The sequence below is a fragment of the Patagioenas fasciata genome, chromosome 9, assembly GCF_037038585.1.
Source record: "Patagioenas fasciata isolate bPatFas1 chromosome 9, bPatFas1.hap1, whole genome shotgun sequence".
NCBI classification, from domain to species: Eukaryota; Metazoa; Chordata; class Aves; order Columbiformes; family Columbidae; genus Patagioenas; species Patagioenas fasciata.
In genome coordinates this window covers 26,514,858-26,538,851 of record NC_092528.1, presented here as the reverse complement: position 1 = coordinate 26,538,851, position 23,994 = coordinate 26,514,858, and the positions used below count along the sequence as shown (strand labels likewise).

The following is a 23,994-nucleotide window of genomic DNA, read 5'->3' as shown; positions in this document are numbered from 1 at the left end:
TCACTGCGTGTCCGTGTTGGGGTGTGTGTGTGTCAGTGTGCGTGTCTGTGTGTGCCCTGGCCACACGTGGCGGACGCCGAACAACGGGGTTTTGGGGTGCACCGAACCTTCCCACCCCCTGTCCCTGCACTGTAAGGCTCAGCCCCACTTCCACACCAGAACACGGGTCCTGCTCCCACTCGATCCCTGGCTGGAGTGTTTGCTCGCACACTGGTACCCTGCGAGGAGTCCCACAGCAGCAGGAGAGCCCTGCATCACCTTGGGGAGAGAAAGGGCAACAACTGCCACAAATGCATCTACTCAGCGTTTGCTTTTTGTCCCTAACCATGACATCTTACATACCACAGAGAAGTTGGACCTGCTGGCAGGTGGCCCAACCTGCCAAGTCCAGCATGTCCCAGTCCCCTTTGCTGGCCTCTCTGCTCCCTATCGTCAGGCAAGCAGCCAAACTGGGTGCAAGCCCTGGAAACTGAGCCGCCAGCACCCGAACACCGAGGTGAGACCCATGGGCTCATCCAGGGCTTTCCTCCTTCTCACCCCAGCCAGGCTCAAACCTGACGCAGGTTGGTCCTTGCAGATGATTTACTCCACTGCGAGGTCACTGTGGACACACGTATCCCATTGTGCTTTGGCTGGGGTAACAAAAAGCAAGCACGGTCCTGCCATGGAGAGGTTGGTGGGGACAGCAAGGTGGAGATCTCCTTCAACGTGAGGAGAGGGTGCTCCACAAAACAGGTGAGTTTCCAAACCTGCCGAAGCAGCTCTTCCCAAAGGTGAGGTATGGAGCGCATTGCTGCAGGGTGCCAGGGCGACCTGAAGTTTACCTGGGTTTGAAGTGCAGCTGGACGAGTGTATGGAACAGAGGAAAAAAAATCCACTGGCCTGTGTTAAACACCATGTCAGGCTCCACAAGGAACCGTGCCAAGCCAAGCACAGCAGCCACAGCCCCAAACGCCCGCTCCGAGCAGCAGCTTGGCCACTGGAACCCATTACCAGCAGAAACCCGCTAGCAATGATACAAGGTGAGGGTTTGCTTCTTGTTTGTTCTGTTATTCTTTTTTTCTTCTCCTTCTTTCAACCTTTATTTAGAAACTGGAATATTCACCAATCTACAGGGTTTCTCTGTACAGGTCCCACCAGGTGAAGAGCGACATGGAGAGATTTCTGCATGCAGCCCTGGCTCAATGTACACATTGCTATGGAGAGCGAGAGCTGTCCCTGCATGTAGGATAAACATACAGCCTAATGTACCTGACATAAACTACAGAGGTGTCAATGTGGAAAGTATTTCTGAACATTGTCCCATTGGAAGGAAGGAGGGGACAGGAAAGTGAAGGAGCGTGTGTGCCGCCTCAGCCCAGCAAGGACTGAAAATGCCCTTGGGGCTCTGCCCGGCACTGGTGGCACTTGCCCCAGGGACACGGTGCCACTGGGTGCCTCAGAAAACAAAACCTCACAGTATTGTCACCGGCCCTGTCACCAGCGGCCGAGCCCAGGGCAGCAACGAGGTCGTTCTCTCCCCGCTTTTCAAATTTACATCTTGTCTGAGCAGATGAGGGACATTTGCTGAGAAGCGGTGTAGCTTGGCACAAGGGTGTCTTTTTTGGCTGGTTTATGCCCTTTTTTTTGTTTGTTTTCTAACCTGGGGAACACACAGACTCGGAGTAAATGAAACAGGCCCATTTCCAGAACACATTAAGAAAAGGAAAGGGGGGAAAATAAAAAGGCACTGCACAGGGGGACCTTTGAGGTAGTAAAAATTTTTTCCTTTCAATATCTGGCACCAGAGAGGGAGAGAGAGCGAGAGCACGTGTCCGTGTTTCACAGCGGGAGCGGGGCTGGGGGTGCTGTGTGTCCACCCTTGTGCAGGGACACCTGAGGGTGCAAGCCCTGTGTACGGGGACATCAGCGTGTGCAGAGCCCATGGGCTGGCATGTCGGGGACCGTGCACACAGGTGGCTTTGAACACGCCTGTGGCATTTTTCACGCCTTCAATCAGCGGCTGAAGAGCATCTGTGGCCCCGGCGTGGCCACGCGTCTCTGCATCAGGGGTTTTCCATCACGGCAGCTGGCTCGGGGCTGCACTCCAGCTCCAGTGGCCCTTTCGGCCCGAAGAAAAAGGGTCATGTCTCATGATACTGCTCCCTGTCGTGTTCCTCGGCATCATCCTGTCAAAACAAGCACTGCAACAATCCTGAGAGCAGCAGACGTGGCGCGTAACACCAGCCTTGGACCCTGCTCTGCGTGCCAGGGTGGGATCAGTGCTCTCCAACCTGCCCTGGAGCATCACGCTTGCTGCAAAACTGGGGCTGAGTCCAACATGGGCATGTGCAGGGTCTCTGGGGGCTGTTGTCCCCTCCAAAACAACCCCACCAGAGCAGACCTGATGCAAGGGGAGGGTGTCCCAGCACCAAACCCCTGTGACCTAAGCTGGGTCCCAGGTATGATAAACCCCTGGGCTGCTCCAGCTGGGGACAACCAAGTTTCTCTGTTGCTTCCTTGGCCGTGGGCAAGGGCAGCCGGTCCCGTCCTTTCCTGCCAGAAGGAACAAATCCCTGAGGAATTTTGGCTGCTTGCATTCCTCTGAGTGCACGCACAGTGCAGCTGAGGAACCAAGCACAGCCCGGGCTGGTGCTGGGAGCCACCATCGTCTGGGTCCATCTATAGGCAACAAAGACCCCAAATCCCCTGACTGCCCAGCTGAAACCCAGCAGTTGTAACGGGGAGAGGACCTTTCCCCAGCCGCATGGTGGGGACACAGAGAGGACTTTGGCAGGGCTGAACCCAATGCGCACAGGTTCAACGTCATTAAAATCTTGCACGTAGGAGAAATTTGAGATGAGATAACAAATAAAATCCCCTTGACTTTTAAGTCCTGGGGCCTCACATACTTCAAAACCACTTAGCTCCCTTGGAGTGGCTTCCCTGGATAGCCAGACCCTGCAAATGTCCAAAAAATGCCTGTGTCACATTCCTCCCTGCCTTCCCCCACCCCGCTGTTCATCACTCTGGTGGAGGTAGTACCTAAAGCAGGGCACAGACCCCTCTGCCCTCTCTCTCTCTCTTCATTTTGTGCTAGATTCGTTTTTTCTTTTTCTTTTTTTTTTTTGTTTTTTTTTTTTCCTCTTTTCAACAACCCCCAACCCAGCTGGAGATGAGTGAACCACATTACAGTACAGGAACAAACACTATCAATCACAAACCCTGTCCGTGAGCGCAATGTCTCTGCCCGCCTTGCCCCGGAGGGAGATGCCCCTGAAGGACTTTAGTGCCACCAGCAGAGGCTCATCCCATCCCAGAGCAGGGATCAGTCGTCCAGCCCCTCCAGTCCCAGCTCTCCAGAGAGACTGGGCTAAAGGACATTGAGTTTTCTTGAGCACGTCAAGTTACTATGGACCAAGTCCCACATTTGCAGCAACTCCGGAGGCAGCAGTTTATGAACCACCAACATACCCCGGTAAAAACACGGCTCCTTGTTCATCTTGCTGTTCTTGTTCTTCACAATGCCAAAAGTTTTAAAGCCCTCGTGCCCAACAGGTGATACTTTGAGGACCTCCAAGCACATCCCTAGGAAGACGTCGTCGATGGGGTACAGCTCCAGCGTCTCTGAGGCCTTGTGCAGCTTCTTGGCCAGGGGCCCATCCATGACGAAGCCCCCACCTCCTGCATAAGGTGGGTAGTTGTTTTTGCTGTAGAGAGCGCTGGGGATGTAGTATTTGTTCTCCTTCTTCCGAATTGGCCTGGCCTTGTAGAGGACATCCCCCACAAAGAGGTCCTCTCCCTCCCTCTTGTCCTCCAGGAACTCCAGGATGTTGCTGGGACTCACAAACACATCGTCGTCACCTTTGAAGATGAAGCGGACGTTGTCACAGTAGATGTTCAACCACTTCAGGAAATGGACCTCTTTGAGGGTGAGGTTGAAGAAGCTGTCTAGGAAATCCCACTGCAAGATGTCCCCATAGATGTGGTTCTCATAATCCAGCAGTTTCTGGTAGTTGGCTCTCTCCTCCTCCTTGGAGGCGATGCCCAGTAAGAACAGCACCCTGATCTTCTTGCCATCCACCTCCTTCTCCTGGCCCCAGGTCCTCCGGATGGCCTCACGGCGGTCGTGCTGTGTGATGATAGACTTGACCACGATGAGCAGGTAGACGTCCCCGCTGCATTTCTCGGGGTGGTTGATCAGCATGGGGAAGTAGCGGCAGTGCCGATAGAGCAGGAACTGCTGGAAGTTGGGCTCCATCCCTTTGAACCAGTCCATCTTGCTGAAATTCTGGTTGGCGGAGCAGTTGGTAGTGGTGACATCCCAGGATTTCACTTGCTTTGCCGTCACACTCTCCTCCTCCTTCAGAGGAGCTTTCTCCTTCTTGCTCTTCCAGAAAGTGCTGGTCATGGAGAATGTGTTGTCGTTGTCTCTCTTCTGCATTTTCAGGGGCTCCAGCAGGGTCAGCTCTTTTTGCTGCTGGCCCTGCATGAACTGGCTGGGCGCCATTCCCCGTTGCAGCACCATCACTGTGATCACCAGCAAGAAGGACAGGCAGCCTGTTTTGTAGATGGTCTTCTTCCTAAAGGGACGAGACACGGGGGTTATGGAGAGGAAACTACAGGTGAGCGGTTTGTCTGCAAAAGCACCTCCTGGAGAGGTCACAGGATGCTCATAATCTGTGTCCCATTACCATCCGAATGGGCAGCAACCTTGTGGGAAGAGCTGTGGGACATGTCCACGCATGCTCTTCCCACCTGCATCCCACTTGTGGGGCAGCTCTGGGGCCACACTTAACCACAGGGACAGGCATAAGGCACGTGGCAGGTGACTGCAGTGTCACCTGGTGACCCCAGGTTTGCCAGGAAGTGTTCACGGGAAACAAGAAAACGGGTTGAGCAAGAGAGATGAAGTCAGGATGAGAGCTTCAGAAAAGCAGCTGTTTTGAAGGAAAGTCCCAAGGAAAAGCTGTGTTTCAGCCACCTGGAAGTTGCCATTTAGGACAAGAGCAGAAGGGAATTGTCTTTTCCACAGAAGCCCTAGCTCCAAAACACAGACCTACTGCCTGTGGCTCTAAACTGGCATCACAGGTTATACAACAGTGAGAAACAGGAGCCGGGAAGACCATGGAAAATCAGCACGGAACAGGCATTGCTGTTTCATTTCACAATGGCAGATTGGGACAAAAAAAGTTGTCATTTGTGATGTAAGGATAAGGATGGTGGATGCACCGCTGGGGATTTGCACCACTGCAGATCTCAAGTTTGGGAGCAGATTTTTCCCAACCTGCAGCCAATCATACCTGCATGGCCAGGATCTGGGGGGACTGGGGGTGGTAGATCAAAACAAGCCCCTTGTAGGGTCAGCCCACCTCCCCGCTGCAGACCCATCACCTGGGAAGCTGATGGCTCCTGGGACAAACCCTGGAGCTCACCGGGGGCTTGGGAGGGACCCTCCTGTGGTCCTTGGGACAGCGGGAAGGCTGCACCCAGAGGTTACTGATGCACCAAATACCCCCAACCTGCTTTTCCATGCAGTTAAAGGTGCATCTCTCCCCCTGCTGCCATGGAGGAGAGGAGCTGCCCGCTCTGCCCATCTGCACCGTGTTGCCTCCGAGCTCCCCTCCACAGCTGGCACATCTGCACCAATTTCCTCCCGTCTCAGCCCTGCTTGCTCCAGCTGCCTCGGGCCATGTCCCCATGCAGATGTGCAGCGGGCACTGGTGTGACGGCTGGGCTCCACGTGCCCACCGGTGTCCTAACAGCATCCCAAGGGCAGCCCCATCTCCAGCCGCTCCTGCGCTGAGGGGACATCTGAGGTGCTTGGGGGCCCCCAGAGCCCCTTTCCCTGCCAGCAGGTATAGGGGACCTCAGTTTGGGAGCCGAAGGAGGAGGATGTGGCACCAGTCTCACAGCTCTCCTACACCTGTGCATTTGGTGACAGAAGCATGTCCCAGTCTAGGTGCCACCCACTGGGGACAGCCCCTCAGCTTCCCCCTCCCCATTAGAGCCAGAAAGATCCAAGAGTGTCTCTACCTGGCAGATGACACCTTCACTTTTGGACAATACAGAGAAGGAGCTCGGGGTTGAAATCTGAGACTTTCAACCCAAGTAATTTCCAGATAGAATAAAAAACCAAAACCTTGACACTCTCCTGGCCCTGGGGACCAGACTGTGATCAGGACCACCAGGAAGCTGCTGGAGTTTTGGGGCACAGGCTGTACCAAAGCACCTGCTCGGTGGGGCACCCCGAGAGCAGGGGACAGCATTGCACTAGGGGACTCTGGCCACCCTGAAATGCAGGAGCCCCAAACGGGAACGGGGGAACCAGGATCTTTCGGGAGCTCCTGTCTCCGGCTTCACCCTCAAGTACAAAGAACTTTTCAGACCCATGTTTACGTGGGAAAACTGTGATCGCCAGCGTGGACTGTGAGAGCAAGGGTGGAAATAAGTAATTACGGGTAAATGGATAGATATTCCCCATCCGGTTTTATATGTGGCCACTCATCTGCGACTGATGAGGGAGCAGTTCTGATTAGATCTCACCATTCCCTTAACCCTCTCCAGCCTGGCCGCACAGCTCTGAGGTTGTTCCTAGAAACCCTTGGGTCTGATAAAGCAGCAACTTTAACCCCTGCACAGCGAAGCAACGTGTAAAACCTGTCATCAGTACCTGGCACTGAGCAGAAATAAAGCCAGTCACCCTTGTATAGTAACCCCAGTTGCCCCAAACCCATCCTGAGAGCCCAGCCCTGCTCCCACCCCATCCTTGCACTCCCCACCACCACAAGGACAACGTGATAACATACCCACCTTGAAGGATGCCCAGAGGTTCCCCAGAAACCGCAGGCAGGGAATTACTGATATAATTTCAACAATTTGCATAAGTAGGGCTGTCGCTAACTGGCACGGACATGTTCCAGCCTGGGGAGGCTCTGCCATAGGCAGGAGCCGCATGGAGCCACTCACCCCCATTACCCTCCTTGAGTCGCTGCCTTTTACTTCAGCTCGGGCAGAAGACACTATCCTGGGGGTGAGGGAATAGCTCCATCTTCTACTAAGAGGTGGAACAGCCTGGGTACAGCTAGGTATATCGGTGAGGTATTGCACAACAGCACAGAAACTTATTTCTCCTTCCTTCAGCGGACACCACTTCCCAGCTCTCACCAGTACAGTTTTTGCTTTTTCACAAAAACCTATTTGGGATTTTTCCTATGGGTCTGACTCCGCAAACTACGGGGGCACCACCAGGTTCTGCCCTGAAGAAACCCTGTTCCTCCACTGGCAGGAAAGCGATGGGGACCGGGGGGACCCTGAGCCACAACCGCAGGCAATTCCCACACCAAACCAAGGATTTGGGGCAGCAAAAGAGTGATAATCGCGTGCACACCTTTTCTGATCTTGAGTCTTTCTGCTCTGTGGTCTCCTCAGATGGAAAGTACTTTGGAGAAAAAAGATTGTGGTCTCTGGAGAGCCTAAGAACCACTGCTTTGCAGGAGACTAGGTAGGTGCTTTGGGTTCACCGCCTCCACAGAGAAATCACCCTGCTGAGCCCCAGCACTCTGGTCTGGGGCACAACCCCCAGCCTGGCCCCACCAGTGTCCCCAAAACCCTGGGGCATCCGGGGACAGCAACAACCCGTGCCCGTCCCAGCGGAGCTCCCACCGGTGCCAACCGGGACCAGCTGCCCCAACGGCCGTGTCGGTGCCATCGAGAGAGCTTTGAAAAGGTCCCTGCCTGCTCCTCCTCCTCCCTTTTCTCCACCAGGAAAAGCTGAAAAGCTGCCTTGTGAGACGGCCAGGCCACTGCTGTGCCCCGGGTGGTTAAATATAATCCCCCAAATTAGAGGTGGGCAGTTTCTCTTTCAGGTGGTGATGCTGTGGGGCAGGCGAGGCCACAGGAGACTGGGACTCTCCGTCCCCGGAGAGGCACACAGCCACTTTTGATCCGCAATGAAAACCTCTTTTATCGGCCAGGGCTATCTATTTATTTGGATTTTTCTGGCTCCTCAATTAGATGCAGTCACTGAGCCGGGGAGGCACTGCCATATAGAATATAGAGCCCTTTCTGTTGGCAGTGCCAAGGGTTTGGGAGAGCGGGACCTCATCTAGGAGCAGATGCTCCTAGTACCTAAATGTCTCCAAATTGGAAAGCACCCAAATGTCTCCAAAATCAGCCCACCCCGGCTGGGTGCAAGCAGAGCCCCAACTCACGACAGTTGTCCCCAATCCTGAGCTGTCTGGGGACACATCCCCTTCTTATAGAAGATGTCTGGTTTAAACACAACGCGGCAAAAACACAGAGTTTGGGAAAAGGCAAAAGGTGGATGTTTCCCCCAGTGGGCATCTGGCCCCAGGCTGGCTCTGCCGTGGGACGGGTATATCTGGCTGCTCCCCACGACCCCGCTCTCCCCGGCCCTGCCACCCGAACCAGCCCTTTGCGGGGACGGGCAGCCCCGGGGTGGGCAGCGGGACCGACAGCCAGCCCTGCCCGGTGTCCCCGGGGCCGGACGAGCTTTGCGCTGGAAGCGGACACCCCAAAAACCCGTTCCCGGGGTTTCCCGGCCCGGGGATGACGGGCGAGGACCCCCCCCGGGAGCTCTCTGCAGAGCTGCGGCTGGGGCGAGCGGCGCTCCCGGGACGGGGACAGACGGACAGGGGACAGACGCCGTCCTTTGTCCCTTTCCCATCCGCAACGTCCCCAGCCAAGCAGCCCTTTCCCAGTCAGCCGCTCCCGGGGCACCCCTCGGGAGACACTCGGTGGGATGGGGACCCTTCGGAAGGGAGCCGGTGAGGAGGGGAACGGGGAACCCCTCGGCAGGGACCCGTTGCAAAAGGGGTCCGGGCAGGACGCGGGAGCGAAGGGCAGGGGACAGAGGGTATCGGACGGGACAAGAGTGGGGTTGGGGGTCCCCGCTCCCCGCCAGTCACTCACCACTGGAACATGCTGGGAGTGGGACGGGGCGGTCGCTCCGCTGCTGGCCGGGCTGCCCGCGGTCCGGCGCTTCTCTCTGCCCTCTTCCTCCTCCTCTTCTGTTTTTTTTTCCTCTTTTCCTACTTTTCCCTTTTCCCTCCCCTCGCTCTCCGAGGTGGAGCCAAAAGGGATGGCAGAGCAGGTAGGTTAACTCTTGCCCTGCCCCTCTGCCCCCCGCCCCCAGCGGCACCAGCGGGCGGAGAGCTCCCCAGTGCTGGCAGGGAAAGTGGACGCAGGGGTTTAAGGGTGACACCCTACACTTTCCCCTGGGACCCCCCCCTTGGCGCGCTGCTGATGGGACACTCACCCATCAGCAGACTGGGGATCCCACCCCAGCACGCTGCAGGGTCTTCAGCACCCCAGGCACAGCGCCCACTCTGGGGTGTGTTAGCCCTGCCCCATAGCTGTTAACTGCAAAGTCATGGGAAGAAGATTCCAGTGCTCACCAGGAGAGGTGATTCTGGCAGCTGGGATTTGATTTCTGAGGAAGGAATGTGGGTCTGTTCTGCTTACTTTGGGATGAACCCCAAAAGGGAGCTGGGGCCCATCCCCAGTTTCTCACAGGGATGCTGAGATCCCAGCTTTGTCTCTGTGTTCAGTGTGGTTTGGGATCCTGCAGCCCCTCTCCTGGGAGGCACACCTTGCTTGGGACACACATTTCTCCCAGGACCCATATTCCACTCGGGCTCCATGTCTTGTCAGGGACCAACACTCTGCCTCACTCCCGCCTCACCAGGCAACCATGCTCTGCCCAGGACCCACACGTCTCCTGGGACCCACACCTCATCTGGGGCTGCAGGGAGCCAAAGGTAAGGGTGACTGCAGCAGGAAGGTGCCTGCTCGGCATGTCAGGACCTGTCTCATAGGTCAAATTTCTTCCAGCACCACAGGCAGGTGAGGTGTCCTTCCGAACTCTTCCTTCAGCCCTGATTTAGATCAGTTTTTCTGCAGCATCCTTGCTACAGCTCATTGCCCATTGAGAAGCAGATTTAAGACCTTCCATTCCTCTTAAACATAGCATTTCATTTGAGGGCCTTTAACAGCTGTGAAAATCAGCTCCCATCATTTCAGATGTCTCCCTTTTTGCTGTCCAGCCAACACTACCAGCTGCTTGTATCAACCACGAAGCCAGGCTGAAAAGCCTGCAGGAAATCCTTTGGGATATTTACTTTTCTGCCCAGCAGAGATATCGCAGACCTTTTCCCCACCAACCCCTCTGCATTTTGCACAAGTGCCGAGGGTCAGGCTCTCCCACAGTCCCCAGACACACTGCACTTGTCATGGGAAAGGCTCTTCTGTTCTGACGCTGGACACGTGGTGAGACCCATGCAACCTCTGCTACTCAAACAGCATTTGGCCCCACTGCAAGAAGCCCCCAAGTCGAGCTCAGTTTGAGGAGGAAAATTGCATTGTTTTCCCCAGACTGGCTTCTCCTTATCTCAGCTTATCACTTTCCCACCACAGCAGCTCAGCAGATGCCCTGCAGCTCCACATTCTGGGGGCTGTGAAAGCTCCCCGGGAAACATTGACCAAACAGGCTGTGCCAGCTCTGCAGCACAACCTTATCACCACCAAAGGTCCCTGCACACCTCCTCTGATTTCTCTTTAGTTTGTTCCCACTGCATGCAGGAAAGTTTGTATCTGCTGAACTCCTGACCTGAGAAAGTCATGGCTGTGAGGTGCACAGAGAAAGTGTCAGGGCATTTTAAAGATTCACACTGAGCAGCAGCTCAACCGGAGTCAGATAAAAGAAGGATTCACCTCATCCCTGTAGCACAGGAATGGTGGGTGCACACCAGTCCACGACCAGGAATTCACCCCACTCTGCACAGCGGGGCGAGGGGGACCCCACCTCACAAACAAGCACAAAGGGATGCAAACAGCAAAGCCCCGAAAGCTCAACCACCATCCCCTCCTTGCAACGCACCCTGGGACAGGAACAGCAGCATTCCTGCCACGGGGTGCCGGAGCAAAACCCAAACCACAGCCCTGGAGCGGCTGCTGCAGCCGCAGAGGATGCCCAGCTGCTGTGGGCGTGTGATGCTGCTGGAGTGCTCTGGATCGCCCAGCACATCCAGCTGGCAAGCCCAGGGCCGGCGTGGTGCAGCGTGCCCGAGGCTGTGCTGCTCCGGCACCGAGTGGCTCTGCCCGGGGCGCCCAGGGCTCCTGGCGGCAGGGAGCTCCGCCAGCCCTGCCCCGGGCTCCCGCCTCGCCGGCGGACACTTCCATGCAGGGAAGCGGCAGAGCCGCCAGCACGGGGACTTCCCGGATGCTCCTGTGCTGCTGCGCGGGGTTTTGGCTCAAATAACCCGCTCTGCGCAGGCAGACCCCGCTCCCACCTCCCCCACGTCCCGCTGCCTGGGAGCGCTGCAGGCCTGGGGGGGCATGGCTGTGCAAAGCTTCACTGCTGATGTTCATTAAATAATCAGTGTCGGGTCTGGGGCTAGAGAGACCATCGCTGTCCTAGGCACCACTGGCTCCTGTTTCAAGGCTGAATCTTCAGACAAAGCAGTGTTGTTTACATTTGTTACATCATCACATAGAAAAGTTTAGAACAAACCCAAGTTTTCATGCCCTCCGGTTTCACCCTGGGAAAGCACAAAGGCAGCAGAAGGCTAAAACCAAACTGAAAGCATTTTTCTTTCAAAAAGTCTTCCTCCACACATCATCTCCTTACCTCTTTCCATTTCCCAGCAAGAACAGGTTTTACCTCAGAAGCCACAACCCTCTGCTGAGAGTGACACCTGGAAGGGCGAAACCTGAAAATGCAAAACCTGAATTTTTTTGTTTGCCCAAGAGTGGAGCCAAGGGCAGCATCACTGCACCACCAGCAGATCCCGGCCATTCCGCTGCCCCTGCCTTCAGCGATCGGCCGGATCCCTCACCCTGCCCCTCCCTCAGTGCAGCACTCAGTATCCTTATTTCTTAGGGCTAAGCCATTAGACTGAAGTTTGGAGGCAATGGGCACCTTTTTGGCAGCAGCGCAGAGCTGTGGGTGTCTGGAGAAAGGCTCTTGGGTGCCAGGGACTGCTCGACATGGGAAAGCCCAGCTCCTTCGTCTTGCACAACACCGATGACATTCCAAGGCGTGCTGAGCCACCATGGTTCCATGAGAGCTGGCAGGGGACCTGCAAGAAATAACAGTCTGACATATTATGCATTGTGCAAGGAGGCAGAAGGGAAAGTAATGCATGAACTTTCCCAGGTGACACCCCAGTCATGGCCAGGGTGACATTGGCTTCTTCCAGACAGCAGCCACCAACACAGCCACTGGCTCTGAGGACCCATTTGGGGACAGTCAGTACCAGTGCCACAGGCTCACCTCCCACCCAGGCATCCTTCCCGGTGTCACCTCTGGAGATCGTGACAAACAACTGGTGGGGACACAAGTCTTTGGAGCTGGCATCTAATGGGGCTGCGGGGCATTGTCTGGGGCACACGGAAAGGACAAGAACCGAGTGATGCCAAAGTGGTTCGTTTAGATGTTCTCAAAGCAAACCACAACGATTTTTTTTGTTTCAAGAAGCCTCTTTTCATTTCAAAGCAGACCTGAATTTAAATGTTTTATAAAAAAAATGTAAGTACAAAGAAAGAAGTGAGCTTTTTTTTCTGAAGTTTATGTAATCCCAGAAGACTGGCTTGTGGCAGGTTGACCCAGCCAATGTTTTCCCACCAATGGTTTGGGTTTTGTTTCACTGGGAAAAGCTGCCTGCATTTCTTTGCTACAAGTTTTTTTTTTTCTGGTCTGTATTTTATTCTGATTTCTCTCTGTTCTTGCAAATTATACACACATGACGAGAAAAAAGTCTCATCTTTTCTCCTGGCAACTCTCACGCCTCCTGACCGCTCGTGTCAGCACTGCTGTCTCCACGCTGGGTTTCCCACACAAGACAAGGTCCCGTCGCCCTGTGACCTGTGGGGACACCCAGACCAACCCTCTCCTTCCCAAACCTCTGAGCACCTGGAGCAGGACCAAGTACTCAGCCTGACCCGACACCAGCAGCACAGGGTGGTCACATTTATAGCTCTTTCTTCATTAAACCACTCACCTGCAACATATCCCGGAGCAGCGAGGGAGACCGAGGCTGCGGCATCCCGCTGAGGTCTCTGTTTGTTTAGCTGGGTCAGACCTACACCACGTCAGAACTTTGCACGCACTTGCAGGCAAACATCCTGGATGCAATAGGATGGGGAACGTCCATTTCTCATTGCACATTCATTTTCTAAGCACCTTGGGCTGTTCCAACAGGTAGAGTAAGCCCCGGACAGCTGCCCACCACTGCTGCTCCCACGTGGGACATTGCGGGCTACACCCGGGCGCAGGCAAAGCCTCTGCCCCAGTCCTTGCCCACAGAAAGCGCCCTTGGGCAGTTAGGATTAATTATTACACTGGTTGATTGCTGAGCTTGGAAGCTGGGGCAGATGTCATGTACCATCCGGGTCTGACGTGAGATGTCAGGAGGGACAGCCACCTCCCTAGAAAGTTTCCTCCACTCACCCATTGTTAACAGGGCCATAAACCAGACCCACAGCACGGGGTGGATTATTTTATACATTAACTCCAGGGCCCTGTGGAGATTCCTGTCCCAGCAGCTCACCAGAGCGGGGCCGTAGGTGGAAGGCGGGAAGAGGTTTCTGCCTTCTCAAAGCCGGACTCTGCCTCCCGCTCCATCAGCCTCCGCAGCTCACCCCGAAACACTGGAGGCTGCTGAAACGACCTGAGCCACAGCCAAATGCAATGTCTGCTGCCCTGCTCAGAGTCATATCCCCTCGGATTTGCATTATTTCTTCCAGAAATGGGGGACGAGTGGAAGTTGCTTTGCAGGGCGATGGCTGGGCCAGACCCCCTGCTCAGGGGTCCCCAAGCTGCCTCTGGGCCACCCCGCAAGGCCGCGGTGCTCGGTGAGCGGACATGGAGCCCACAGTTGCATTATTTGGGATATTTGCACCCTGGGAATGCCTGGGTCTCCTGGGGAGCACGGTGTGGCTGTGCTGTTGCTTTAAATCAGCAGCTGGATCCAGCTGTGACTGCGAGTAACCCTCCCCACAGCCTTGCCCAGGGCTTTTATGCTTTTTCCAGTGGTTCCAGAGGCGCTTGGCGGCAGCGCCTGGGGGAAACCGGACTCACGCTGGTGAGCAGGGGAGGGAGGGGAAAGGGAAAACATTTCCCTTCCAAAAGGAGCAGGGGGAGCCTGATGCTGCAGCTCCAGCAGCGGGCATGGGGGGAGCAGATGGCTTGTGGGGCTGTCTCTGCAGCTTGATGGAAACAGCCTTGTGCTGGGCACAGTGAGCCAGAGGCCATGGCTTGTCCCTCCTAGCCCAGCATGCCTCTGCGAGAAGTGCTTAGCCCAGTGTGCCTCAGTTTCCCTTTGTCTCTACTCAGTTCAGTCTCATGTAGAAAGCACCAAGGTCTAGGTTTTTGCTATGAATCCATCGCAGGATGGCATCCAGGCAGGATGGAGAAAGCCTACAGGGATGGAAATGTGGGGTTAAGAAGAGAGACATGTCATTCTGCCCAGATTCAGAAAGGAGGGAGGAGGATATTGGAGCGCTTGGCTCTGGGAGGGAAGGGAAAGGACCCGTCCTGCTGCCGGAGGGGACCACTCACATCCTGGACACTCCAAAAGAGCAAATGTGGAAGAGAGAGAACCAAGAGGGCGAAGTCCCCAGGTTGGAGGGTTGGAAAAGCAATGTCACACCAGCAGTCAGCACTGAAACCCATGGCCCCACAGAGCTGCTCCTGCCCACCACAGGGACCACAGACCTGTCCTGCTCAGCCCCAGCTGTGCCGCAGAGCCAACCACGGGCACAGGCTGAACTCGGAGTCGCGGTCAGGCGCCAGCTCCAGCCGGGGAAGGACGGGGCTCGGGGCACGGGCGCGCTGTGCTGTGCTGCGCTGGCAGCCCCGGGAAGCCCTGCTGCCTGCGCGGCTGGCACAGACCCAGAAGCCACGAGCTGCTGCGAGGCGACGTGCTTTCCGTTGGGCAGGAGAGCGCTCGCAACGTCTCTCATGAGTCAGATGGAAAGGGCGGTTCAAGGAGTCACCTGAGCCTGGCTGCTGCCTGCAGCCCCTCTCCAGCCCGAGTGGAAAAACATACAGTCCTGGCACAGCACACGCCTGCTGGGACCCTGAGCTCCGGCCGGGCCCCCTCCCGGCCCGGCCGATGCGGAAACACTCACGTTAGCCTTTTTTGGCCTTAGGAGAGAGGCAGAGGCGACTCAGACATCCCTGGCCCTGCTGCTCTGCTCGCCGTTAATCATCGCTCCGCTGCTGCTCATCGCCTGTGCCAAAGCCTGGTCCCTGCTACAGCCACTGGTGGGTCCATCTCCAGCAAGAGATGGAGAGAGGGAGAAGGAGGGCACACGGCCATGGATTTTCTCGCCCTTGGCTGGGGCTGCTGGATTAATGCCACAGCAAAGCACTTTGCTTCTATGTGTGCAAGAAGGGAGGGCAGCACTCAGCACAGGGTACGGCCCTTGCATGGGCATCTCTCCCCAGCCCATGGGTGGGAGAGACAGCAACAGCAATTTGCTAGCCTGGGAGCATTTTAGCCATGCAAGAGCCCTTGGGAGAGCAGAAGAGAGCCGGCACACCCAGCTGCATTCCTGAGGTTTGGTTTCCATGGTGGGATGTTCACCCGACGGTGAAGTCATGCTGTGGGCTGCCATGGCAAGTGAGTTAATGCACAGATCCAGCTCCTGCCCTGATTCACAGCAGGTTGTGGCTACAGCCGTCCGTCGGGCCGATGGTTCTGCTGCGGCTCTGGCGTTTCTGGTGTCTCGGCGTGGGGAGGCCCCAGACGCTGCTGCTGGGTTGATCCCTGCCTCACGTGGGAAACCAGATCCTGCCACAGGGTGGAGGGCCAAAATGATGGCTCTCGTGGGTCCTTCCAGCCCATTTGTATCACCACCTCATGCTGCCCATAATGTTTTACTTCTCCTTCATCCTACTGCTCCCACTGGTGACAACAGAACAAAGCAGCAACACCCTTAGGGGTCACTTCCGCGGGCCCAAAGCCTTAAAGATCTGTCCAGCATTAGGGAGAGGTGGTGAAGGATGGAGAGCTGGATGGCGCAGGAAGAGCAGGATGGCAGGGACACTCTTTGGCAGCAGCTGGCGGTGCCAGCACCGGGCACACGGCTGCAGAGGTCGGCTATGGGGCCCCAAGGATCAATGGACCAGAGGTGTGGTGGAGGAACTGGCCCTGGGACAGCAGCCAGTAAACTGACTATTCCCAGCCTCTGGAGTGGTTTTGTGCAGCGTTGGAGGCACAGAAATGTGGCCACACTGCCCAGGGCCATCTGCTGCCCTCCTCATTTGCTTCGCTGGGGAGACCCTGTGCTTTTGGGCCGCTCTTACTTGTGCTAGAGGGAAATGTCCCCAATGTGACTTTCCAGCAAAGATCAGCTCCTTTGCAGTTCAGTCAGCTAAAACCCCATTAAAAAGCACATCTGCTTAGGACGCATCTCCTGATCAACCACCTCTGGAGCACTTTTTGCACCAGTCCCAGCCTCCTGCTGTCCTCAGTGGCTGTGGGCTTGAGGATGGGGCAAGCTGAACCTTAAGGGGCATCTACTCTTCTCTTCCACACATGCTGGTGTCCTACCCGAGCACAAAATGCCTCTGGAAGACAGTAGGACTCAGCTAACCCCCCAGACACCTCATGGGGGACCTCTCTGGGTGCTGGCACCCCCATGCATAAGTCTGTGTGCTTCTGAGATGGACCCAGACCTTCCCACACAGGTTTGTGTTCAATCTAAACCAGAAAACTCTCCCTGCTTCTCATGTCACGTGCAGCCAGACCCTGACATCCTAGCTGGGATGTCACCAGGAAGCCACATGTCATGCAGGGGCTGGCACTGAGCCACCAGCAATGTCCCCTGCTCCAGGAGTGGAAAAGCTGCCTCCTGGGTCTGCCACCGCAGGTGACATCCCTGGAGACCCAGAGCTGATGCTCAGGATGCGTAAGGGGCTGGCACAGCCCGGCAGCCGCCTGGGTGTGTATCGGCCAGAGCGGGAAACACGCAGCCAGACCAAGCCTGAGCTACGGGCACAGAAAACCAGCGGCTCCAGGGCTGTTTGGCACCAGCCGGGGTGGAGCAGCAGCCCTGCAAACTGGCACACGGGGCACCGAAGGGAGACACAAGACAGGTCCCTGCCTTCAGGACCCCACAAAGCTTTCCAGGGCTCTCCCAGACTTCATTTCAGTCTGACACCCAGAGCCTCATGAAGGTTAAGTGACATAGGAACAGGCTGTCCAAGGAAGTGGTGGAGTCACCATCCCTGGAGGGATTTAAAAGGCGTTTAGACGAGGTTCTTAGGGACATGGTTTAGTGCTAGGGTTAGGTTATGGTTGGCCTCAATGATCCTGAGGGTCTCTTCCAACCCAATGATTCCATGATAGCTGCGGGGACAGACGGACCCATCCCTCCCCGCTCCCATCCCTGACCCCAAACACACCCCCAGGTGCGTGACGGGCCCTCAAACCCCTGGAACCGCTGCCTCCCATTCTCCCTCTTTCCTCAGATCCTTCTGCTTCCACTCCACGCTAATAATATTAATTTAACTGCCTTTTCCTGGGGCGCCGGCCCCTGCTGCAGCAGCTCTGCCGCTCTCCTCCCAGCTGCCATGCAGCCCGGGTGACTCACGCTCAGCACACACTGAGCCCTTTCAGCAGCCCTCGGCCCCGAACACTGCCCCAGTCTTCCCAGCGCCGGCGTGCCGAGCCCCCCCAGCACCCGCTGCCGGCACAGGCTCCCGGCCAAGGGGGACATCCGCGCCCTCGCTCAGAAAGCGGCTTTCACGGCGCCGGAGCCGAAGCCCTGCCCAGCGCTGGGGGCCGGGATGGGGCGCGAGCAAGCAAGCGGTCAGCTGGCTGGGACGGACTCGCAGCACCAATCCCTTTGAGCAACGGCCAGCAGCGTAAGAAAAATAATAAATAGATATATTGGAGAAGAAAAAGCAAAAAGGATCACAAGCGCCTAACAGGACTGTTCTTGGCTCCAACAGATGAAACCTGCCAGGAGCCTTTTCCTGCCTTCACCAAACTACCAAACTTTCTCCAACCAACAGCCGGGCTCTGTCTGCTCTGCGGGGATGGCGGCACAGAAGGGGCTCCTCTGTGCCCCGGCTGGCAGCAGGGTGGTCACCGCTGTACAAACCACCCCTTTGCCTGGAAACGCTGCAAAATCCGCCATGGAAGGAGCTGCTGGAAAAGCCGTTTGCAGGAGTTCTCGGGGCTGCACAGAGAGCGGGCTGGAGGCACGATGCCTGCGGGCAACACTGTCCCCTGCACCCCACTGGGTCCTACTTGTGCAAAGGGACTTGTCACCCTCCCTTGGGACTTGAGTCTCATGGCCTGAGGTAAAGTGTTGGAGCCTGGGAAAGTCCATGTGTGGTGTTGCAGGGGAGGGTGGGGCTCAGATGTACCCCAAAAAGAGCCTTACCCACCTACCACAGCCCAGCACCAGGGGTTTTCGGCTGTCACAGCCTCTCCAGCAAGGTGCACACACCCCAAGGGACACAGAAAGGTGAACTCTTGTGACCACACAGCAGGGACACACAAACCCAGTGGGAACCCCTGTGCACAAGGCTGCGAAAGTGTCTCCTGTCTTGCCTTCCTCTTGCCCGCACCACCTTTTTTGACCATGATTTTCCATCTGGTTTGCCAAAATACCTGAAAAAAGTCACAAGCTCCTCTGTGGCAGAGGCAGAAACGCGCGTGTGTCTGTCTGTGCAGGGGTTCATCGTCATGGCAGCTCTCAGTGCAGACCAGACCCACGCACCCCGGGCAGCATCGCAGGTCCCCGATGATGTTGCAGCTGCAGCAGTTCACATCTGTGGAGTACATGGACCAGCATCAAGCTCAGCTCTGGGCTGAAGAACGGGGCTAAGAAAAAAGGGGAAAAACCGACAACCCTGACTGTGAAAACCCACAAGAGGCAGGTTGCCAGGCTTGAGAGGAACCTCCAGACAGGGTTTGTCACCGACTCTCTGAGGAGGCTCCGCTGTCGCCCAGGCATCGCTCCTTGGAGGGGACAGCAGAAGGATGCCGCCCAAGGACTCGGGCTTGTTTGTTCTCTACCAGAAGCCAGGACAGAGAGAAGAAATCTCAAAAATCTTGCCTGGAGGAACGTGGTATCTGAAGGGCTGAGATGTGCATCGCAGCCGCCCTCTGGGTGTTTGCCAGGTTTCAGGAGCCCTGAGGTCCCTCCTCAGCTCCTGTCTCCAGTGAAACGTTTGACACAACAAACAAAGTTGTATTTTATAGGCCTATAGAGAAGGATGAGGGTTTTGCAAGCTGTGCTTAACCTGGGAAAGGTCACCCAGTAGCCAGGTTGCTGGACACCAGCTCAAGCCGCTGGTATGTGGAGACCAGGACCAGCAGCCAGAGAGCCCTGGGACCCAGGCAATGGTTCCACAGCCCCAGCGCAGGGGAAGGATGTGGCTTTTCACCCGCACCCTGCACATCACAGCAGTGAGCACGGCTGCATCGCTGCTGCATTGGGCTGTGGCAGAAACAACACCAGGCAAAGCTTTTTCCCCACTCCCTCCTGTCTGTCCTTCCACCATCACCTGGTTTGCTGTGGAGCGGGGGGATGGATCCTATGACCCCTTCCCAAGCCCAGTGTTGCAGAACTGGGGAAAGGGACAGAGTACATTTCCCAGGTCCCAGCTGTGCAGGGCAGGGGGTGCTGGGGTGGGAAGGGAGCGGGGAGCCCTGTCCCTGCAGCCAGCTCCGTCCTGGGCTGGTCCTGCGTCCCAGGTGGGTCCCAGTCCACCGGAGCGGTCCAGAGGCGCCTGCCCTACGCTCACAGGGGTAGGGCTGGTATCTCCGCTGCTCCCATCAGCCTTGGGATCAGCCGTTCAGCAGCAGAGCCTCTGGCAGAGCCACCGCACTGCCAGCAAAATTACCCTCCTTGCTTGCAAAGGGAGCACCAATACATTTCACAGAACCACGGAATGATTAGGGTTGGAAGGGACCTCTAGAGATCACCTAGTCCAACCCACTTCTAAAGCGGCTTCACCTAGAGTAGATTGCACAGGAAAGATTTCACAACCCAGGGATTACAGAGATCCTTTTCTCAATCATCTGGAAAAGCAACTGTTGCACATACGTGTGGAGGAAGGGGAGAGGCAGAAGAATATACGCTGTATGGAGCTTTTCCTTGTCACTGGTTCCTGCATGGCCAGGCCAGACAGCTCCAACCTGCTCTAACCCACTCCCTCCTTCGTGCCGGAATAAATTGCCTGAGTAACACCCAGCAAACACACTGAAGCAACAGAAACCTGACCAGATGCTGCTGGCATAAAACAGTGTGGCCGAAAAACATAAAATTCAGGCAGGGAGCAAAGGGGACATGCATTAGTCCCTGCAAGGAGGTGACCTGGCATTGTGTTGCACCAGTACGTTGCACCCCATTAGCTGTGGGTGGCATAACAAAGGAAAACCTGGCCTGGGTTTATGGAGGCCCAATCTTTGGTATGGGGTGCAGTGGATGTGGAGGGAATGTCAGATCCCATGTAACAGCTCTTGGCTGATGCAGGTACAGCATGCGCCAAGTTTATGTAGATGCAGGACCAAAGGTTTTGCGATTTCACTGTGAAACTAATAGGAAATAGGAGCTAGTCCCCTCTCACCTCCCTCTGAAGCACACGAGTGGGGGACACATGCAGTTGTCCTGACAAACAAAATCTATTTCTAGCCCTCAGGGTCACAAATACCAGCTTCAAACTGTGCCTGGAAAAGAAAATAAGCACAAGCTAGTACTGATCGTCTTAACATTTTAAGTTTCCAGGCCACCTCAGGCTGCAGCCCCCCCAGCGCACCATGACAGGGCTCCCAGCTCTGGTGTTCCCATCTACACCCTTCCCATGTGCAGGGCAACCCTCACACCTTCACCTGCACAAACCCTGTTACCCTATGTGACAACACCAAGGGATCACAAGGGCCACCCCTACCAATGATAAATGGAAACCTCAGATTAAATAATGATTAAAGCAGGACTATCCACAAAACTCACTCTCCGCATTTTTGCGGCACTCCTGCCCACAACCCTGCCCGATCCCAGCCGCCCACACTCCAGCCCCACATCTCCCCTCCAATGCCTCTGGCCGTCCCCCCATCTACCTGAGACAGGTGCAAAACCCTCTCAGGCTGGAAGGAGTTAAAATAAGGAGACACTTTTAAGCTGCTGCATTTACATTTGAGACAACCACCCAGCACTGGAGCCACAAAGGTATTTCTCAACTTCTTTGTGATGTTCAAGGAGGTCTGAAAGTGGGTGTGGTGGTAAAGTTTCCATTCCTGATTCTTACCTTGTCAGGAACAACCTCAGTTTCATATTGATTCAATGCACTTAGATTATCGTATGACCTTGTCCACGGTTAGGAGCCTAACAGAAACTAATTGGTGCCAATACGCTTAGAGGTGTGCAGGTTAAACTCCAGATTTGAGCTGCTGTAAGAAAATCGACACAAAAAAGTGCCACTGGGTAATAAAACAGGCTGAATCACAGCTTTCTTACCGTCTGGTGTTACGTTACCAAACCACAGCTCTTAGCTTCTTTGCTTTGCCCTTCGTTTTGCTTCAGAGCACAAGCCTGCACAGAAAGTTGGGCATAGCAGCAGGATACCTGGGGCAGTTGCTGCTTTATTGCCTCAATTCATGACAAGACACAGAAGAAAAGTTCTTATTGATTAAAAAACTGTTATCTTGCTCCTTAGGGCTGAAAAGGAGCCTGCAACAGCTCAGGCACAGTCGGGCAGTGACAGCCTGACTTGGAAGAGCTGCTGCAGTAGCAGAAACCTTTGCTGAAGTGGCAGAAGGGGAGCATCACCTCCTAGTGTGGTTTTCCTCTTTAATCCAGCCTCGGTGCACAAGATAATGACCAACAGAGTGGTGGTGTTGGGGGAAAAGCCTTATGCAGAGTCCTGCACAAAGACCCCCATCCCTGGTGCCTTGGGTAACCTTGCCCCCTGTCCAAACGGGGGCTTTATGGGCACCTGGTGGGAGCTGCCTGGAGATGGAGCAGATGACCAACAGCCCTCCCTCCTGCCAGGGCTGTATAGAACATCCTCTCAGATGCCCTCACAAGTGTTAAGGAAACCCCCATTTCTACCCTGTGAGCTGTGCCTGGTCACTGGGTGCCAACCCCACGCCAGCCCCTGCTGCCACCCACCCAGTTCCTCTGGGGCACAGCCGGGCTCCAAAAGGTTCTTCACCCAGAGGTGCTGGACACTGGAACAGGCTCCCCAGGGAGGTGTCACAGCCCCAGGCCTGACAGCGTTCAAGAAGAGACTGGACAACATCCTCTGGCACATGGTGTGGACTGTGGGGTGTCCTGTGCAGGGACAGGAGTTGGACTCAATGATCCTTGTGGGTCCCTTCCAACTCAGGACATTCTATGATTTTATGACTGTGCTTCTGCTCACAGGGTGCTCTGGTCTCACCACCTCCATGCAAACAAACGCAATTGTACCCCATCCTGGCTGTGGCTGGGACAGAGTTAATTTTCTCCATAGTAGCTGGTATGGGGCTGTGTTTTGGATTTGTGACCAAAACAGTACTGATAAGGCAGGGATGTTTGAGCTGTTGCTTACACAGCGTGAAGGCCACCTCTGCTTCTCACACTGTCCGGCAAGGGAGTGGGCTGGGGGGTGAACAAGAAGCTGGGAGGGTTCACAGCTGGGACAGTTGACCCCAAAGGGATATCCCAGACCGTCTGATGTGCTCAGCAATAAAAACTGGGGGAAAGAAGGAGTTATGGTGTCTGTCTTCCCAAGCAACATTTATGCATGATGAAGTAAATGTGCCAGCTTTCCTGAAAATGGCTGCCCATGGAAGCAGCGAATGAATTCCTAATTTTGCTTTGCTGCTGCACACAGCTTTTGCTTTACCTATTAAACCGCCTTTATCTCAGTCCATGAGTTTTCTCACTTTTACCCTTGCTTTTCTCTCCCTATCCCACTGTGGGGGGCAGTGAGTGAGTGGCTGTGTGGGCTGAGCTGCCTCCAGGGTTACCCCACAACATGCCCCTCCGCTCATGGCAATAACACCCCCTCCATCATCTCCAACTCACCTAAGCAAGGACGTACTTACCCAGGAGCTGATTTTCTGGCAAGGACAGGGTACTCCCGGTACAAACCACACTCACAGCCCAGAGGAAGGTCATTTGAAGAAACACGTGGGCAGCGCCGGTAACCGTGCCAGGCAGCAGGACCAGTCAGCTTCACAGGAGATAAGGCAGCCTGGGACTTGCTGCTTTGCCCAGAGCAACAACTGGTGATGTGAGAAAGAGGCAAAATATTCTGCCAGCTCACCTGGAAACCTGAGGTCCCATCCCCATTGCTCAGGGATGGTTTGGGAGGCATCGAGGTCTCACTGTTGGCATTGTGACACCTGAGAGGCTGACAGGTCCTAAACTGTTCTCATTAGGAAATGGTTTTACCTAAAGCACTGGTGTCAGAAGGTAAAACTAAAGAGAAGTTTTAATCATCCCCAGCCCAAAAAGAAGATGATTCCTGCATAATAACAGAGATGGAAACCTTCTCCTTTGGGATCTCTTTGGGATCAGGTCTGCGCTGCAGGAATTGGCTGTGGTACAGGTGAAGGAAAGGGCTTACAGCCAGCAGGCACCAAACATCCAGCCAGTTTTTGGAGGGCTCTAGCCAGGGACAAGCACCCTTCCAAAGCCTCCTTTGCCTCTGTAATGCCCAAACATGATCCAGCCCTACGGAATAATTCCCTTTGCAGGAAAAAAATACGGAAACCCCCCCCAAACAAAACAAAACGTTAGAGCGAGGGAAGGAAGCACAACAGGAAACTGCAGGGACGCTCTTCAGAGAGGCCACTGCTGCAGGATAAAGGGCCAGATTTTTCTGCATGTGCTGCGATCAGAGGCAAATCCTTCCGAAACTCCACATTTAGGCACCTGAACAACACAGTCCATTTTCCACAAGGGCTCAACCATCTGCTGCCATCAGAGTGCTTGTGGAAAGCTAGCTGCCTCCTCACAGCCGCTCAGGTGACTCACTTGAAA

General features: G+C 55.4%; 1 protein-coding gene across 2 annotated transcripts; it reads right to left on the bottom strand.

The window, feature by feature from the left end:
* Positions 1-1,029: 1,029 nt before the first annotated feature.
* B3GNT7 (UDP-GlcNAc:betaGal beta-1,3-N-acetylglucosaminyltransferase 7) lies at positions 1,030-23,142 on the bottom strand. Of its 2 annotated transcripts, none has more exons than XM_071812714.1 (4): positions 23,055-23,142; positions 18,630-18,790; positions 8,914-12,080; positions 1,030-4,562 (listed from the first exon to the last, which is right to left on the bottom strand). In XM_071812714.1, the coding sequence occupies exons 3-4, from the start codon at positions 8,922-8,924 to the stop codon at positions 3,353-3,355; spliced, it is 1,221 nt and encodes a 406-aa protein (XP_071668815.1). In that variant the 5' UTR covers positions 8,925-12,080; positions 18,630-18,790; positions 23,055-23,142; the 3' UTR covers positions 1,030-3,352. The 2 variants fall into 2 exon arrangements, with proteins under 2 accessions (XP_071668815.1, XP_065700701.1); XM_065844629.2 differs by lacking the exons at positions 18,630-18,790; positions 23,055-23,142 and adding an exon at positions 13,002-13,317 and having other exon boundaries at positions 8,914-11,711; positions 11,921-12,080.
* Positions 23,143-23,994: the final 852 nt, after the last annotated feature.